The sequence below is a fragment of the Manacus vitellinus genome, unplaced genomic scaffold (assembly GCF_001715985.3).
Source record: "Manacus vitellinus isolate BGI_N305 unplaced genomic scaffold, ASM171598v3 scaffold_24_pilon, whole genome shotgun sequence".
Taxonomy (NCBI): Eukaryota; Metazoa; Chordata; class Aves; order Passeriformes; family Pipridae; genus Manacus; species Manacus vitellinus.
In genome coordinates, this window is record NW_021939798.1 from 12,641,568 (window position 1) to 12,655,722 (window position 14,155).

General features: G+C 42.5%; 1 protein-coding gene across 1 annotated transcript in view; it reads right to left on the reverse strand.

Moving 5' to 3' along the window:
- Positions 1-695: 695 nt before the first annotated feature.
- Positions 696-14,155, reverse strand: part of FASN (fatty acid synthase) — a 37,331-nt gene continuing 23,871 nt past the window's right edge. The window contains 14 exon segments of the mRNA XM_008921775.3: positions 696-2,473; positions 3,576-3,827; positions 4,024-4,122; positions 4,659-4,879; positions 5,288-5,515; positions 6,039-6,227; positions 7,702-7,944; positions 8,233-8,384; positions 8,530-8,621; positions 9,111-9,262; positions 11,741-11,942; positions 12,232-12,455; positions 13,262-13,384; positions 13,535-13,654. Of these exon segments, the coding sequence (XP_008920023.2) occupies positions 2,336-2,473; positions 3,576-3,827; positions 4,024-4,122; positions 4,659-4,879; positions 5,288-5,515; positions 6,039-6,227; positions 7,702-7,944; positions 8,233-8,384; positions 8,530-8,621; positions 9,111-9,262; positions 11,741-11,942; positions 12,232-12,455; positions 13,262-13,384; positions 13,535-13,654 (2,435 nt within the window). The 3' untranslated portion in view covers positions 696-2,335.

Below are 14,155 nucleotides of genomic sequence, written 5' to 3' on the forward strand. Positions count from 1 at the left end.
ACCCAACCAGTCCCCATCTGTTTTATGTAGTACCCTGTGCCAATATGTGCAGGGACAGGGTACAGGAGATCTGATGAAGCCCCATGGAATGCACACAGTTCATAGCCACTTCAGCACTGGATTCTTTGCAGCTGTAAGGCACGTCCCCTTCCCACGTTACCCACTTTTCTCCTTCTGCTACTAACACCTAGTCCTCACACCTAAAACTTCACAGCATTTATACCCATTGCCTGTCTAACCCTCTCACTGACCCTGAGGTAGATGCTGTTGTCCCATTTTACAGATCAGGAAACTGAGACAGCAGTATTTATGGCTTGTCCAATACCACAAGAGCCCGAATTAGAGGCTGAGAGTTTTCACTTCAATATTGTGGTTGTATATTGATTGTATCTAAGGTACCAAAATCACGGCAACAAGAAGCCATGCTCCAGTATACTAAGTCTTTATTATTATTATTTCTCTAGACTCCAAATCAGATATGCCAACAGCAGTTTTTGCTTGATACCAAGAAATGAGAGATTCCAGGTGAAACACGAAATTAAGAAATGGTGGTAGAAAATAAGACAAAAAGCCAGCTAGTGATCAATTCTGTTTAATACTAGGAAAGCCAAAGAGAAAAAGACACTCTTCAGACCCAAAAGTATTAATTAAAAGAAAAAAAAAACAAGAAAAAAAAAACCCAAGACATTTCAAAATGGTTTAAGCTGACATTATGTTGTTTTATTTCAGATTTCACAAAAGAAATACTTTATAAAACTAAAACCAGTTAACCCAGCCACTATCAACAGAGGGTGGTATAAGCAAAAGACACTAGGTCAGAACCTGCAGTGAAGAGCCATCTGTTCCTGTCACTGAAACGCTCCTGTACTACCAAGATGCTTCACTGGGGGATGAAGACAGAGCAAACTGGGGTTTTACAGCAGTTCTGAGAGGCACAATAGCTCCTCCTAGTTGGTGCTTTGTTGCTATCCAGGTCTCCTCTGTATCATAAGTGTAGCAAGGATTTACTGATTTTGGAGAGGACAGATGCAGCATAGCAAAGGCAAGAAATTTTTCAATTGAATTTTACGCAAGTTTCCTTTAAAAAGGTACTATGTTTTAAAATCATACCATCAAACTGATTACTTGGTTAACTTATGTGGGATCTCCAGTCTCATTACTGAAAGGAAAAGGAATACACAAGGCCTAAGCAAGCCCTGTGCTAAATAAAATATACAGAGGCTTCTTAGATACTTGTATGTTTGCCTGAGCTTTGGTTATATGAGAGCAGGGGTGGGAGGATTAATTCAGTTGTTAAGGAATTCTATTCCCTGCCCCCACATTCCAAATGTTTGGCGAGAGTGGAGGTGGGAGGGAATAAGGTAAAGCAATAATCTTAATGCTTTACTAAGGTTCTGATACAGGAGGGCACAGAACCTTGCACAAATACAAACAAAGTACCGGCCTAGGAACACCTTTGCCCAAGTTAAGGCTGTTCAATACAGGGGCATCTGTCAAACCATCCACCCTATCCCCCCAGGCCCCTCTCTCCTAAGAAGAATGGATGATGGCAAGAATCTTTCTTTCTACCTTTTCCTTTCTGAATAGGGCAGGGCAGTGGGAGATAAAAGAACAAACCAAACAAGAAACCAGACTATTCCAAAGATGCACTTTTGTTTAACAAATGGGCAAGTTTCCCTTGTAGGATAAATCTTCCCCTCCAAAAAGGGATGTTTCTTTTCTCCTATAACCCATGATAAATTAAAACCAAGTAAGAAGTCTCTGGTTTGACACAATAAATACTTAGAATATAGCAAATTAAAAAATATAGTTACAAAACCCTCAATGGAATTCTCTTTCTGACCTAAACTGCAGACAGATTCTTCACAGACAACAAGTATCTCCAAAATCAGCTGCAGCTCCACTCCTCTCTCTGCTCACTAGGCTTGGTCAACAAGTGCTATCACATACCCTTTGGAATACTGTTAAGACAAAAACAATATAGAGCACAAGAAATCTACTCCTAGATTTGCTTTTCATACTGCCAAGGGTGTAGGAAGCAACCATCGGGGGGAACCCTCATAGCAGTGCACAGTGACAGAGTCACAGCACTACAGTAACACGGACAGGGTTACTAGGGGGAAAAACAGCATAGGAAAGGAAAGAGATAGAACCCATAAAAGTTGGGAAAAGATAAGCAAGAAAGAGAGAAAAAAAGACCAGTCGAGTACAGCTGGACTTCCCAGTTCTGGCAGCAGAGCAGATGAGATGTTGAACAATAGGAAGAGTTCCTTGGGGTCTGTCATAACTAGGAATGTCGTTGGCATTTTCTTCACCGACAGTGAGTAAGCAGAAGTTAACCCTCCCTGACACTGACACGTGGCTCTGCCAGTGAGCTGTGGATGATCCCAATAATCGATTCAACACCAACTCCCTCCAGCAAGGTGCGGTGATCCCCTTCAACAACGTGGACAGATATTTTCCCATCACATACCTGCAGAGACACAAAAAACCCCAACTTTTCATTCACAATTTACAACCAGTTGGTCATCTAGCTGGTTTGGGTTTGTCAGTCTTTTAAGTTACTCATAGTTTACACCACTGTCTCTACTAAATTCAGTTAAAAACAGCACCAGTTTTACCCCGACACATTTTCATAGCTTGGTTCCAGGGCACTGTTTGGAAAGTGTTTTAAAGCACAGTAGTGTGACAGCCTGGCAGGCAGTCCACTCAAATATAATCTGGGCAGGACGTTAGCCAACTTGGTACCAAAAGAATAATTTACCTACAATATCAAAGAATAAAGACAAAGTAGCTACTTCCAAGTCCTTAAGAAAACCAAATAAACACCCCCTTTCCCCACTATCTTTCTCCCACCACCATAAGTCTTTCTTTAAGGTCATTATGTAACCTTAAGAACATGTAAATTAGCCTGGAATCAATAATGACTAAGTTAGAAGTCTGAAAAGATAGGAGATGCCAGAAACAGGAAGAGAATTCTGAAAATCACTTCCTTTTCCCTGGCATTTGCACCATAAGACACTTAACCCTTCTATGTGAGCAGGCGCTATAGAATAGTGACCTTACCTGGACTACAGGCCACAACCCTACTTTTTTTAGGCCCACAAGAAACCCACTGCTAACTACTAACTTCTAAGTGGTCCAGAAAAGGTAACTGAGAAAAAGCCACCTTTACTGTCAGAAGGCTGACACTTGCTCTTTAGGAGGCTTCCCCCATTCAGTGGACAAACTTTAGGATCTATAGTGAAAGAAGACTAAAAGTTACTCTCTTTTAACATCTTTATCATCCAAAGTAATTCTAGAGGGCTGCAAGAATCAGCTGTAGAAAACATTATCCACTATAGAAGCTTGACCTTCTGGCCCTCATTACCCATAGAAAATGCCTGGAACCAATCCATGCATTTGCTTTTTCGGACTTCTAATTCTTGTTAGAGCACAATAGCTGCAGAGCAATAATTTCTTTCAGGTTGGTTTTGTCCATTTTTCCTCAGTAAGGATGATGATTTTCCATGTTTTTCTTTGGATCCCCCAAATATAGGAGAAACTCAACAGTCACCAGTGGACCTGAGACTGACCTCTGAGAGTTTGTAGTCTCTTCCCAGACCTTCCTCATATTCATTGTGAGACTTTGCCCGCATCAGTGTCACATTCCCATGATACTTGGAGTCTGGTATATACTTGTCAGCAGCCTTCAGTTTATGGTAAAATGAAGTAGCAGCAAAGCTGAGTGCTTCACGATTGATGTTTGTATGAATTTCAGTTATCAGGTCTACAGCAGCATTCACACGAGCCTCCAGATTTTTCAGGGGCAGAAGAACCTCCACCAGCTGGAAATATTAACATTTTTTTTACATTAGTCTCGATAGCTCAGAATCCATCTCCATTAGGCAACAAACCACACCTCTCTTGTGCAATATTAAGAAATATATGTATCTACTTTTTTATATATATATTTATACACACACACTTTTTAAGATAGACATGTATATGCACACACATATATAAAAAAATAATAAAGATTACCTTATTGTATTCAGTGCCTGTAAATTGCTGAACAAAGGCACATAATGCTTCAGTCTCCAATGCAGCCTCATTTCCTTGGGTCAGTTTGGCTCTGTAGCTCTGAAAAAGAGAAGAACACAATATGAACATGAAAGGGATGTGCCCGATCCTGAAAGTCAGATAAAAACAATTAAGAACAAAGGGTATGAACTGGGGAAAAAAGGGAGGGGGGAGTCCCTTGAGGAGAGATTAGGAAGCAAATCCAGGGGTGGCAATTGCCAAGAGCCAAGTATTCTCTAGAAAGTACAATGCAAATGGAAGGGAAGCCTTAAGCAAGGTTTCCTAGCACCACTACACGAGGATCTTGACTTGCAGACACCAGGATCTTCCAGAAGACATACTAATATTACGATTTATCACAGCGAGAGCAACACTTGTGCCTGAGCTCTTGCCAATTAATGAAGACGACCCGTTATACACTTCTACCCTTCAGCCATCTCTAAAGCATCCACTGTCTACAGCTGTCTCCCAACTTCCCTGTCGAGAAGGCTGTCAGCTTTTCAGACTGCTCATATGTAGAATACTAAGCTCCAAGAACGTGAGCCCTGATGAGAGAGGATGGTCCCCAGACAGAAGATTTTCTTTGTGTCCCTTACCTGAGTATATGCTGCCACAAAGGAATGAGACCCATCAAAGAGGAATAAACTGTTGAGTGCATGGGAAGCATTTTGTTGTGCTTGCAGCTGGGAGCACATTTCAAAGGCTACACAGGCACCGAAGGAGTATCCAGCGATGCGGTAAGGCCCTTCAGGCTGGATCTGCTTCATGCAGTCAATGTAATAGGCTGCCAGGCTCTGGATGCTGTCCAAGGGAGCAGCTAGAACACGGAAGTGAGTTAGAAACAGACTCTGGTGAAAAGATACTGGCAGAGACAAATATGTTTTCGCGCACTCAGAAACAATCCTATTGGAAACATTCAGGTTATTGTGCAGGTAAATTACTAAATTATGGTTAAAAACTTGCAGTTTGAAAAACCAGTAGTAATACTCCTGCTTTCCGAGGACAGGTGGAATAGTATGCCTCTTTTTTCCCCATACATAAGCTCTTCAATCTAACCTATTATTCCTCATGATACTTGGGGATGTTTGACATGACCCTATGCAGACTAATAGGCCCTGATACTTGTCCATGAGAGTTTAATAGTCTAGAAACAAAGCACTCTCTGTAAAGCAACTACAGTTCAGAATGTTATGTTTGCATTCAAAGTGCTGAAGAACTGAGATACCTTTTGTACACTGGAGCCCATAGCAGGGCATGTGAAGTCTGGAGGCGAGAGTGTAGAAAACTGCAATGGATCCTTCAATGGGGTGAACAAGGAAAAGAGGGCGCTCTGTGCTCTGAACATCATTGAGACGGGTGATTGTTGGTCCTTCTGGGTTCACTAACAAGTTGTTCAAATCTAGTTTTGGAGGTTCGCCCAGGCCTGTCTTCGTCAGCGGGGACGACTTCAGCTCTTTGAAGGAAAGCACACCAAACACAATTAGCTTCAGGATCAGTCTTGGTCATGTAGCCACAGTCCTAAAGGAGAAACTCAGGGCTGCTCTAGATTAGCCCATTGGCTCAGCACATCATCAGACACAGACATAAGGATCTTCCTATTGTCAGTTTCTCTGCAGCAAGGGTACATGCTTTTAGCTTACTATAAGCATGACATTACATTGTTTATTCCCCAGAGAAGTAAAAGGTCTCAAATTGCATCGTGCACACAGCCACATAAGAGTACTCATGCATGCAGATGCTAGCCAGGCAAGAAAGCAGCTTTCACACTTGCTCTTACACCCTGCCCCCAGGAATGATGGGCCTGACCCAGTGGTCAATACACTCCTGTGACATGTCTGTCACTTAAAAGCTGTTCAGCTATAACCTTATTTCATTATCCAACTGAGGTTTATGTCACTTAGACTGAAAGCAATGGATTGCAAGCTTAATTATTTGGACTCAGGTGACTGGTAGCAACCCTAATCCAGACACTGTACCCTCTGCTGTCTTGGACTTGGAAGAAAGTTCACGCAGTTTGTTGATTGTAAGGAGTCGGATTTCTCTCATGGTCATAACGATGTCATAGTCTCTCTCCAGTGTCTGGCGCACCTCCACTCCCATCAAGGAATCCAAGCCCAAGTCAGCCAAGGAACTGTCAGCATTCAGACTACTCACATCACGGACACCTGAGAACAAAACAGCACACTAGCAGTTTCTTTTCAGCTCTAGGCCTCTCTAGCAGCCTTCTTCAGTTCCTTTTTTCTCCTAAAATCTCAATAAACTGCAGCTACAGAGAATTACCTTTCAGGATCATCTAATACTTTCACAAGTTACCTCTTCTGGAACCCACATCTTGTCATATGGGATCTAGTCTTTAGAGTACACATTAAATGTGCTCAGATTTATGACAGGGGATACATCAGTCCCAGATAAATAGCTGTGAACATTTTCACATCAGCTCTAGACCAAGTCCTGAGCAGTCAGTCAGCTAGACAAATTTCACATACTGGGGGCTCTAACTGAAACTGCATTCCTAAACTTAATGCAACTAATCCTGATCTACAACACGAGATGAAAGTTATCAGTGTCAATGATGGGTGATTGCTACACAATGTCTTTCACACTGGAGGAGGATATGATTCCTCTAGCCTGTAAAAGGCCTCTCATAATAACACATACAGGCCTTACCTGTAAAAAGCCTCTTAAAATAACACCTGCATCTACAGCTCTTTGCCCTATCTTCTCCCTTGTGCTGCCCCATGATGCTACCCTTCCCACCATCAGGCCTCATTACTAGCTTCTCCCTTTGTTGTCTTCGCACTTCCTCCTTCCAAACTAACTCTACAGCTGGTTATAAAAGCCATGTCTGCTCTCAGAGGCCAGATGTGCTGTCAGTGAACCGCACACAATTCTTTAAATACCACTCAGGGGACTGTCTTTCATTTATCAGTACCTCTTTTGGTAGAAAACAAAGGATCAATACACACTTCTGTCTGCAAAAGAGATAACTGAAGTGGGACACAGTAGACAGAGTTGACAGAGATTATTCCCTTTCAACATAAAAATAGGGGACACAATGGTAAAAGGAAGCAAGTTCAATACAGACAGGACGTGGCACCTGTAACACATATTTAAGCTGTGGTTACTAGATGTTCACATGGGATATCAGACAGCTGGTTAGTGAATACACTACCAGTTAGCCACTTAGTACAGAAAAGCTACTTTTTGCAGCATGGGGACATTCCAAGGTGAATGTTTGAAAGCTGGAATAGTACTCAGAAAGTAAGTAATCTATTTCCCCTATTATATACTGTCCCAGAATTTTGTTTTTGGGGGCTGTTCCTGTTGATTCTTCATTGGAGAGAAGTACCAGTCCACTTTAAATAAAACTCAAGGCACTGGAGTATATGTGTGCGCATATGTAAACACAGTAAGGGAGTAAAGCCCATACAAGAAACCAAGTGACTACTGGAGAGAAGGAGCACTGTAAATGGAAAAAAAAAAAAAAAAAAAAAGCAAACAGTCTCACAAGAACTACATACCCACACCACAGGAAATCAGGAGGAGATGCTGAACACAGCACCTACAGCAGTACCACTGCTTTCCAAAAGCAATGAGATGGTAGACACTGCTCAGCAGTGCTTGAGTGAGACCACTTACCCAGGATGTGAGCAACAGCTTCTACAAGATCCCGTTGACTGCCTCCTTCAGCTTTCACAGAGACCTTCTCTGCTAGGACAAAACTGGACATGACAGGATGAGGTTGATTCAGGAAGATATCGAGCACCTCCAGGCACGAGCTGATTTGCTGAGGAATCGTTCCCCCCACCACAATGTCTTTGTTTCCCATTGTCTTCAGCAAGATACCCACATCACCAATGGCTCCCCACTGGATTGCCAGGCCTGGAGGAGAAATCAGAACAAAGAACACACTAAGCCTTCTAACTAAAGTACATGGCAGCAACAAAACAGAGTTAAAAACCAGTTAAGCTAAGGCCTGCGTTTCCTTTGTGCTGTTAAATGGTCAGTGTTCATTCACATATGAATGATTCAGGATAACAGCTGGGAGGGGAAAACAGCCTTCAACATTCATTATCACTCCAGGTAAGTGCACAAGTCTCTGGTGAGCTGGTTCTCATCTGGATGTTTGGTGAGAGACATTATTCTGCATAATGAGTAAAGTCATCTTACCTGGGAGTCCATCATGATGTCGCTGCTCACAGATACGCTCCATGGTAGAATTGGCAAAGCCATAATTACTTTGCCCAGCATTACCTCTTCCACAGCTTACAGAGGAGAACACAACAAAATAGTCCAGATCTGGACACTTCTTACGAGTCACCCTGGGAGCAGAGCAGGAGAGAGAAACCTCATCAGAAAAACTTGCTATGTTACCAAGGAAGGCTAGTGCAAGACTAAAATGACTAAGTTTGATCACTTCTGTGACCACAAAAGCAGTTATTATTTGTCTCTTCTACAGACACTTACCAATCCAAATGAAGGGTGCCTGAATACTTGGGTTTGTTGACCTCCCAGAATAATTCAGGGGTTTGATTTTCAATCATGCCATCTCTAAGGACCTATGGGGGGTGGGAGGAGGGATTAAAAAAAGAAGGTGCAGGTTCAGTATCTCCAGTTTCTCTGTTTAAATACGGCACAAGGTTTCAGAAACGAGAGGATATCTCTATACAATGTATTTTTGTAACTTTGCAGTACAGACATATCCTGAATATCCCAAAATATGACACCATGGCTTTTGCTAAGTCTACTTTTTTTCAGTATTTTTTCAGTATTGCCACAGTAACAATTTTGGCAAGTTCTAAATGGGATTTTTCCTGTCCCCAGAGATCTTGGACAACATTTGTTTTATCACAGAACTGAACTTGCTGGCCAAATACTGTTGCTTCTCAGGTCAAGGGGCCAGAACCAGAAGCCTTTAGTCACCAGGTAAAACCAAAGCATAGTGTCCTTTGAAACACAGAGAACTAAAACTTTATGAAGCCTGACTGCCTTCCGTAAAAAAGTCACTTGAATGGGTGCTGCCTCTTACAAGCATTTTTCTTACTTACCACAGCTAAATTAAAGATGCCTCCAACTGGTCCAAGCTGCAAAGCTTCTTCTATCAATAGCTGTGTTCCTTCCAGTGTTCCAATATCACTGGCAGATACCAACACTTGGATTCCCAGTGCCTTCCACTCTTTAACACGTTTAGCCTGGTAGCCTACAAAAAATAAAGGCAGACACTGCCTGAGATGAAGCATTCAAACCATAAGGCTTTGGTTAACCTGCTCCTTATTTTCTGACTAGATAAGGACTGAATAGCTAAATAATTCCTGATTCAGCTACAAGAGAAAAATTGGCCAAAACTTTAAACAGTAGCTAGAAATCACTTGAATTTCAGAAATATTCTAAATAAATCAAGTGGAGAACAGAATCGGGAGAACCTCTCTCAATGATTTTTGAGCAGACTTGGAAATGCGGAGAGGTCCCAGCTGACTGGAAGCTGGCAAACGTCCTGATTTTCAAGAAGGGCAAGAAGGAGGACCCCAAAACTACAGGCCTGCCAATCTCACTTCAGTGCCAGGTAAAGTTGTGGAGAAGATTATTCTGGGAGGTATTGAAAAATACCAGAAAGACAAGGCAGTCGTTGGTCACAGCCAGCACAGTTTCATGAGAGGAAAAGCCCTGTTTATCCAACCTGATTTCCTTTTATGACAAGGTAACCCACCTGGTTGATCAAGGGAAGCCAGTTGATGTAATCTTTTTGGATTTCAGTAAAGCTTTCAATACTGTCTCTCAGTGTATCCTTCTGGACAAACTGTCCGGCCCAGAGCTGGATAAACACATCATGTGGTGGGCGAGCAATTAGCCCTCAGATCGAGCACAGAGAATGACAGTGAATGAGGTAACCCTAACCTGTCACTAGTGGGATTCCACAGGGCTCTGTCTTGGGCCCTGTGCTCTTCAACATCTTTATAAATGACTTGGACATGCGGACTAGAAGAGATACCAAGAAAGTCTGCAGATGACGCAAAACTGGGAGGAGCTGTTGACTCCCTCAAAGGCAGGGAGGCCGTGCAGAGAGACCTTGACAGATCAGACGGCTGGGAATCACCAACTGTATGAAGTTCAACAAGGGAAAGTGCAAGATTCTGCCCCTAGGTGGGGCAACCCTGTGTGTACATACAGAATGGGGAATGAGATACTGGAAAGCAGTGCCAGGAAGGGGCCCTGGGGGTGCTGGTTGGTGGCCAATTGGCCATGAGACAGCAGTGCCCTGGCAGCCAGGAGGGCCAACCATGTCCTGGGGGGCATCAGGCCCAGCATCGCCAGCCGGGCCATGGAGGGAATTGTCCCGCTCTGCTCTGCCCTGGGGCGGCCTCGCCTGCAATATTGTGGCAGTTTTGGGCACTGCAATGTAAGGAAGACATGAAGCCATTGGAGAGTGTCCAAAGGAGGGCAACAAAGACGGGAAGGGCCTTGAGGGGAAGCCATATGAGGAGTAGCTGAGGGCACTTGGTGTGTTCAGCTGGAGGAGACTGAGGGGAGATCTCATTGCAGTTACAACTTCCTTGTGAGAGGAAGAGGAGGGGCAGGCACTGATCTCTTCTCTGTTTTGACTGGTGACAAGACCTGAGGGAATGGTCTGAAGTTGTGTCAGGGGAGTTTAGGTTGGATATTAGAAAGAGGTTCTTCACCGAGAGGGTGGTTGGATGCTGGAATAGGCTCCCCAGGCAAGTGGTCACAGCATCAAGGCTGACAGAGTTTAAGAAGCATTTGGACGATACTCTCAGGCACATGGTGTGACTTTTGGGAATGGGTGCAGCACTAAGAGTAGGACTCGATGATCCTTGTGGGTCCCTTCCAACTAGGCATATTCTATGATTCTGTGATAAGGTTGGGGGGGGGAGAAGGAAGAAGAAATACAACCGTGAAGGAAAATAAACAAGAATTCGGGTACTGGGACAGGAAAGAATGGCTAGATTAGAGCAAGGCAACAGATTATAGAGCATAGCCTGAAGTTGAGAAATATTTGATCTATGTGTTTGCGCAAGTTGTGCAATTGTGAGCTTGCCAAAAGAAAGAAGAAACCTGTAGAGACAGAGATTGTATGAGGAAATACTGAAGACTATCACCGATAAGAAATCTCAACGCTGCAACTGTAATCAAACTAACACCTTAAAACTGAGTAAAAACACTTACAGATGTTATCAGATAGTAGGGTCCATCTTTACAGATGTGCTATCTAAGGAGTAAGAGCAAGCATCCACACATGTAATCTGAGAGACAGAGTATTTTTAACAAGGAGTTTATAGGCCCCTCCTTGTGGCATGTGATCCAACATGCTACAGCCACTGGACAAGTCAGTGAGGTAGCCAAATGCAGACTTTGCAGAGGGGGTAAAAAGTAAGGCTGCAGAAAAATTGTGTGAGGGAGAAAATGGGTTGATAGAATTAGGAAGCATAAAAAGGGGAAAGTAGTAGTTGGAAAAAAGGTCAAGTTAAAAGATACTTCCTCCTTTAGAATAAAGGGGACGATAGTTTGTTTAAAGTGAGATAATACACAGAGGAAAGGGAAGAAAAGAGATCAAGACATTATTATTATTTGCCAACAGAAGGCTTAAAATTGGAGAGAATTTACAAACTGAGGTCTGTTGAAAGGCAGTCAGTTTCCCTGTTCCCTTGCAATTTTTGCTTACCAGTTCGTATGCCAGAACGAGATGTCAGTATGAGCTTCTGTGCTCCTCTCTCAACCAGCCACTGTGCCAACTCAAGCCCAAATCCTCCTAAGCCCCCTGTGATGATGTAAGACTTGGTGGGTGGACAGGAGGTACGAGAGATTGCAGAGATTTTCACTGGTTCAGACTTTCTTAAAGCATATTTCTTTTCCTCTTCTTGGACCTTTCCCCCGCCGCCACAAAGGAAACAAACAAACAAACAAAACAGTTGTTACAATCAGATACACAATACATTTATCTTTCCATGCTATGCTCCTTCAGTCAATGGGAATGAACCTTGTAGAATCAGCATAGAGACTTGACAGCTACATTTGTTACAGTGTCAGCAGTAAAAACTGACCCTGTGCTGTCCTAGTTATACAATTTCAACTCAAAATGGATCAAAATATCCAATACAGTCACCTACAGAGGATGCCAGATGCATCAGAGAATCAAAGTCATTATCTCATTACCTTGATCATAACTTTGCCAATATGTTTTCCTTGTGCCATGAACCTGAAGGCAGATTCTACATCTTCTTTGTTGAAGACTGTACTCTTCAGGGGCTTTACTACACCGTCTTTTATGCCTTTCTTCAACAACTCTGATACTATTTCCCACTCTTGGTTTCCCTCATCAAATATTGAATCTAATAGGATCCCATGAAATGCCACATTCTTGAGGAAGAGAGCCATTCCTAGAAAAAGCAACTTGGTTATGACCTGATGCTGCTGACATTTCAAAACAATCTATCTTCTGCTTCAGAAACATTTCTGTGTAGGTCACAGGAGTAAAGCACTCAGATGCTTGAATTCTACATTTTCCAAACTCATTCTTGCATATACTCTCCAAATGCTATATTCATTAGGTTGTTCTCTTATAAGCAGACCAGTTTAACAGAAATTCCACTCACAAAAACTGTGTGTTGAGAGGACAAGCTATATCATAGTTAGTCTCATATTAAAAAGGACATTTTTTTGTCCAGTGACAGCTGAGTTAGTCACAGAGGAGCTAGAATCCTAATGCATCCTGTCAATCTCCACAAGAGACTCTTCCTCATAGCAAGGTTTTCCAAGAAGATGATTTTGAAATTTAATTAGAATAAGAAAGCAGATTGTCAACACTTGCTATATGCAATCATTCTAAAACAGGAGAACATTCTTGTAATTTTTCACTAACACATCACATTATAACATTCAAAAATTTGTTTCCCAACCAAAAGAAATCAGGTTAATCTTGCCCCTGTGCCTTAAAAAACTGGCAGATGCTGTTGACTGCCTTGAGGGACAACAGGTCTCGCAGAGGGGTTGGACAGACTGGAACATTGGGCAATCATCAATTATATAAAATTTAACAAATGCCAGATTGTGCACCTGAGACCAAGTAATGTCAGACACAGGTACAAACTGGGATTGGCTGGAGACCAGCCCTGCAGGAAGGGATCTGGGGGTGCTGGTGAGTAGCTAAAACCTAATGAAATGTATTTCCTGGTGCCCATCTTACCAAGTTGACTGTTGTTAGAGAGATCGAATTTGCCTATTTCCAAGAAGCGCCCATGTCGAGCAAGACAACGCAAACTGGCCTGCAGCTTCTCTTCTGCCAAGGAATTTAACACAAGATTGACACCTGCAACGAAAGGAGAAGCAACTACTTAATAAACTCAACTCTGCCAAGAGCCTAACCCTGTCTTCTAGTGACTCATATTGTCTTTAGAAGGTCCAACTGCATAATGTGGCACGACTAACAAAAAAAGGAAAAATATTTCTTGAACTTCACCTTTTCCATTGGTAACTCGCAGTACATGTTGCTCAAAGGTAGTATCTCTGGAGCTGGCAAAGCTATTAGCATCCAGCTGTGGGAATCTTGCTTGGAGATACTCACGTTTCTCAGCAGAGCCTGGAAGTAGAAAATAGGTTGAAAGATGTCAGTACTCTTACACTAATTTCTTTTTTTATGATGAAACAGCCCATTTTCCTCTGCACATCTTTTCCCAAAGGACTGTAACCGTGAGCAGCCATCAATCACTTGTTTCAAAGTTCTTAGTCTCTCAAGATGTCGAACCTTAAGACAAAGGCTGTCTGGTTGGTACTGCTCATTTATAAGGTAGAGCAAGGACCAGAAAAAGACCAAAACTTTTCAATGCATAGGCACTGGATTCATATTACCGAATCAAAAGGAACAAGCCTTGATCTTTTTCCGTACTTTTGATTATGTAGCGTGCAGGGGTAAATAAATTTGACTGTGTTGTGGAAGTATGTACATAGTATTTATCATGTATGCAGTTCTCAGCCTGGAAACTAGATAAAAGCTACAGCAGATCATATTGGGGGGAATAAGTATATACTTACATAGGTGTATACTTATATATGTATGCACATGTGTGCACATACATGCTTC